At 51.3% G+C, this 4,713-nt stretch overlaps 1 protein-coding gene across 1 annotated transcript in view; it reads right to left on the bottom strand.

Annotated features, from left to right (window-relative positions):
- Positions 1–4,669: 4,669 nt before the first annotated feature.
- Positions 4,670–4,713, bottom strand: part of PPTG_22628 (hypothetical protein) — a gene marked incomplete at both ends in the record, with an annotated part of 897 nt that continues 853 nt past the window's right edge. The window contains one exon of the mRNA XM_008905484.1: positions 4,670–4,713. Within this exon, the coding sequence (XP_008903732.1) occupies positions 4,670–4,713 (44 nt within the window).

Here is a 4,713-nt window from a genome sequence, read left to right as displayed (position 1 = left end):
TGGTGAGAGACAGGGGTGGTGGTCGGCCAAGAAGTTTGACCGACGGATAAGAATGAGAGGTCTGGTGCAGGGAGCCGTGAACGACTATCGTACAAGGATCCTGCTCGACACAGGAGTGTCATCACCGACACGTTTGCACAGAAATTGCGACGTCGTGATATTCTAGATCTCGGAGGCACATAGCGCGGGTGTTGATGTGGTGCTGGGAACGGACTTCATGATCCCGGCCAGAATTCGGCTGGATCTGTTCCATGGTGCTGCGCAACTTCCAAATGAAGTGGCATCCCGCTGATCAAGACGAAGAACATGATGGTCAGTATGGAATACAGCGCTCATGCCAATGCTGGACCGTCCAAAGCGTTAGATATACCTGGTCACGAGTCTCGCGAGTATCGACTAGCGAAACGAGCGGTGAGACTGGAACAGCACGTACTGTGGGTTCAACGCACAGAGAAGGTTATCCTGTTAGTGGCGAGGTTTTGCCATTGCCAGCCTGTGCGCATCAGATTGACGAACATCTTGGAACGGACAGCGTACGTTATTGCATTCGATAGACTACCCATGCTGGTTCGTATCGGAGACCTGCCGCGTGGCAAAGGCTGCGTACGTTTGGACTCCAAGAAGTACAAGGGCTGGCAAGTGCTCGCCTAGAGAATTATCGCGACCGACAGCTGTTCAGACGGGAGCGCAAATTCTATGAACAATGGCTGGTAACCCAACCTCCATCGGTTGAGTGGCGAGCATATCCGACAGAAGTCATGAAAAGGTTGTCTGAGGACGCGTTAGACGTATCAGCAGAACGTCTAACGTGTGCAGAGCATTGGAGTAGATTATGGAGCAACGAGAGCGAGATGGATGTCGCCTAGACTCTAGGGTGACGAACAAGGACGCGCTCGCGATCCGGTTTTCCGGAGACTCGTCAGACGGTGGTTCAGGAAGCGGTGGTGACGACAGCGATGCCAGCGGAGAGTCGGTTGAACGCCCACAAGAATAACAATGGTGATGAACACAGCAACGAGGGCCCAGCCGGTGCCTGGTGCTGGAGATGACGCATCCAGTACAATGACTGGAGAGACCAAGATAGTCTCGGGTGCCGAGTATCGAAGAGGCGACTCATCAGCCTCTTACATTGCGACTAGTGAGAGAGAAGGCACCATCGCCGGTCGAGAGGAAGTACACGCTTTGCTAAAGAAAATTCACACAAGGGGGAGCGTTCGTGTGGAGTCTGAAGTCGAGGCCAAGTCGGCAGATGAAGTGGTGGCTACTCTGGACAAGAATTACATGTTGGTAGCTCGAGTGTTGACGACCGAAGAAAAAGAGATTGCTGGCGATCCAGGGGTGGACCTTTCAGAACACCCAGTAAACAAGATCGGCCTGGAAGACTACGCAAAGAAGCTAGCGTTACTTCCCGACTTCACGGAGGATTCCAACACGACCATCGACCACGGAGCACCGAATATCATGAGCTCGTGCTTGGCGAAAGATCAGCAAGAACGACTGGTCGCTACGCTGAAGAAGAATGAACGGATCCTCATTGCCAGTGGCAACGCGTTACCGCCGCCAGCGTACGGTGTGATGTGCGACATCGACACACAAGGGCATGCCCCAATTAAACAGCGTGCTCGACGTGTACCACTCCGCTACCTCGGCAAGCTGTACGAATTGTTAAGAACCTTGCTTAGAGCTGGGCTCATTGTTTCCTCGGACAGCCCATGGACGTCGTCGATCGTGATTGTGGTGAAAAAGAACGGTCTGGATATACGACTCAGCATCGATTACACGATGGTAAATGCCATCACCGCAATCATGGTATATGTGATGCTTTAGTGGACGACCTGTTGACAGATCTCGAGAGCTACCTATGGTTCTGCTCGTTGGATGCCACCAGCGGCTTCTGGACCATCATGATGACCCTACGAGCGCGAAAAGTGTCTGCATTCATTTGTGCACTAGGACCGTTTGAATGGCGCGGATGCCCTTCAGCCTGAAGAACGCCCCTATAATATACCACGAATAATCGACAATGCGTTATGGGAGTTCGCTCAGCCTAAAGGGGGGATGGCGTAAATACTCGGAGCTGATGAGTGCAGCTAAAAGAAAGGCCAAAGAGCGTCAAGCGACCAGCACCAATGGTTCGTTTCAAACTAAGTTCGAGGCAGATCGGGAAGCTTCGGTAGACACTGACCCATTAATACAACTGGTCACCGATCCTATCGCTGCCAAGTTTCAGAATGGAGAACCTGATGAGTCAACGTTGGTGCCAGTATTTGGTCGCCGGTTGTTTTTTTATTGACGACATCTGCTTCGGTGGCGAGGATTTTGATGGCTGTTTAGCGACACTAGGCCGACTACTAGGTCGATTTGCCGAATGCCGGATAAGTGTCAGCTTCACCAACCGCATCTTCTGCCAAACAAGGTAGACTTCCTGTCTCATGTGATCTCCTTAGAAGGAATAAGAGCCGACCCGAAAAAGCTTGCAGCCATCACCGAGCTGTCGCTCCCAACGACCAAGAGAGGGATGCAATCATTCCTTGGGGCACTGAACTACTATAGCCGATTCATCCAAGACTTCGCGGTATATGGTACAGCATTGTACCAGCTGAAGTAGGAAGACTTTTGGCCGAATGGCGATCTTTCGGTAGCTCGCCGAGCATTTACGACACTACAAGCGAAGGTGGGCGAGGCTCCAATCTTGAAGCACTTCGACCGAGCAAAGGACGTTCATGTGATGCTTTTTGCTAATGAATTGGCGTTGAGTACAACACTCATACAAGAACATGAAGGCAAGTTACACCCCGTACGGTTCCTCGGTCGGGTGTTCAAGGACTCTGAGATGAACTACCATCCAGTGGAGAAGGAGGTACTATCACCCCTTTTGCTCTTAAAGACGTGCTAAACGCAGCGAAGTCATTATTCGGTCGTGCCGTACAGTTTGCGGTACTGTTGTTACCGTGGCATCTGATCGTAGAACGAGTCAAAGAACAGGATGTGGCCTTCGCTCAGTTACTTCAATCCACTAGCACAATCTTCGTGGATTGGGAAGAAACGCTGGCGCCGTTAGCCCCTCCAAGCAAAGGCTCACCGACGATTCCCATGAACCCATCCTCGCTTTACGCGAAGCTACCACGTGACTACCGAGAAATATGGTGGTTATGGCAGGTGTTCGTGGATATTATGGAGTCTCCCCGAGTGGAAAATAGTGATCGCTGCGAACGCTTACCCCCCCCCCCCCCCGACTACTACAGTAAGCCTAGCTGAGAACACTGGAATGAACAATGGTGTCAAAGCAGCCTTAGCACATGGTGCCGAGGAACTGATCGTCTTAGGCGACTCGAGGCTCGCGATCCAGCAATCACTAGGGTTGATAGCATGTCGGAAGGAGTCCTTGATGGCATTGCTGAATACTCGCAAAGAACGCACGGTGAAGCTACGATCAGTCAAATACCAACACGTCGTGTCAGAATACAACGCTGTCGCAGATACGCTAGCCACAGAGGCTGTGGAGTCGAAAGTCAGTCGAGTCATATTAGCTGAAACGCGAAAATTGGAGTTGGCAACGTTGAACCGCATCCAAGAAGTAATATATGAACCAAATGAAGACTCAGCAGAAGTTGGACCACGTCAGGAAGAGCGCTGTGTGCATGTGCTAACCGGCGACACCCGTTCTCCACGCAAGACTTTCGAAAAATTCGTGAGGGACGACAATTCGAGCACATTGAATACCACTGGAACTATTGCAGTAATGACCAGACGACAATCTCAAGCTAAACATGTCCGATTCGCCGATGAACATTCGGTGCAAGCACCTAACGGTCAAGAACAGAGTAAGGGACGTGCTGGAGTGGCCAACGAGCGCTCTCCTGATGGAATGTCACAGGACCAACCTCCAACGCGATGCAGCCATCAGCACCTGATGCAGATGATGTCAACCCAGTAGATACACGGGAGCGACGTCGACGAATTGGAAGGCGTATGACGACGAACAGAAGTAGGCAAACCTGAAAAATGTACTTCGAGGAGAGGCAGAACAGCTGCGCCACAAGAAAGCTCGCGACGCATGGAAATATGCAGACCGACTTGTCCTGTCAGAAGATGGTGTGCTTCACTACTTGGGTCTGAACCGACGGTACGACCACGGTTGACAAGAGGAGAACAAGCTGCGTCTAGTGGTACCTACCACGATGATTCAAGAAGTCTTACAGAACTGCCAGGATTTGTTGGAAGGTGGCTACCAAGACGTCGTCAGGACCTTCGACCGTGTCAAGTCTGACTATTACTGGATTGGGTTGTATGCTGACGTGGAGAAACATGTGAAGTCATGTCTGGATTGTAGCTCAAGTAAGAGTCGTACACAGTTGCGAGGATACTCAGCAGGCAATGTACAGGCCGAACGACCGTGCCAGATTGTCTCTATGGATTTCGTGATACGTCTACCAAAGACACGCAGGTGCAACACTGCCCTGTTGCTTTTCCAATATTTGTTCACTGGATTCATCATTGCTCAGGCTATGTCCGACACATCTGCACTCAGCGTAGCGCGAGCGTTCGAAGAGTGTGTGTACCGACGGTTTGGAGGACCATCGTTGATTCGGCATGACCATGAGCCTAGGTTTATGAGCGGGGATTTCTAGCCTTCGCCGATATGATGCAGTCACGATCACGAGCGACTTTAAGTTATCAACCGCAGGCTAACCGCCAACAAGAACGCTCGGT

Source organism: Phytophthora parasitica (genome assembly GCF_000247585.1).
Source record: "Phytophthora parasitica INRA-310 unplaced genomic scaffold supercont2.20, whole genome shotgun sequence".
Taxonomy (NCBI): domain Eukaryota; phylum Oomycota; class Peronosporomycetes; order Peronosporales; family Peronosporaceae; genus Phytophthora; species Phytophthora nicotianae.
The sequence above is the reverse complement of the archived record's forward strand: the minus strand, read 5'-3'. Positions and strand labels throughout refer to the sequence as shown.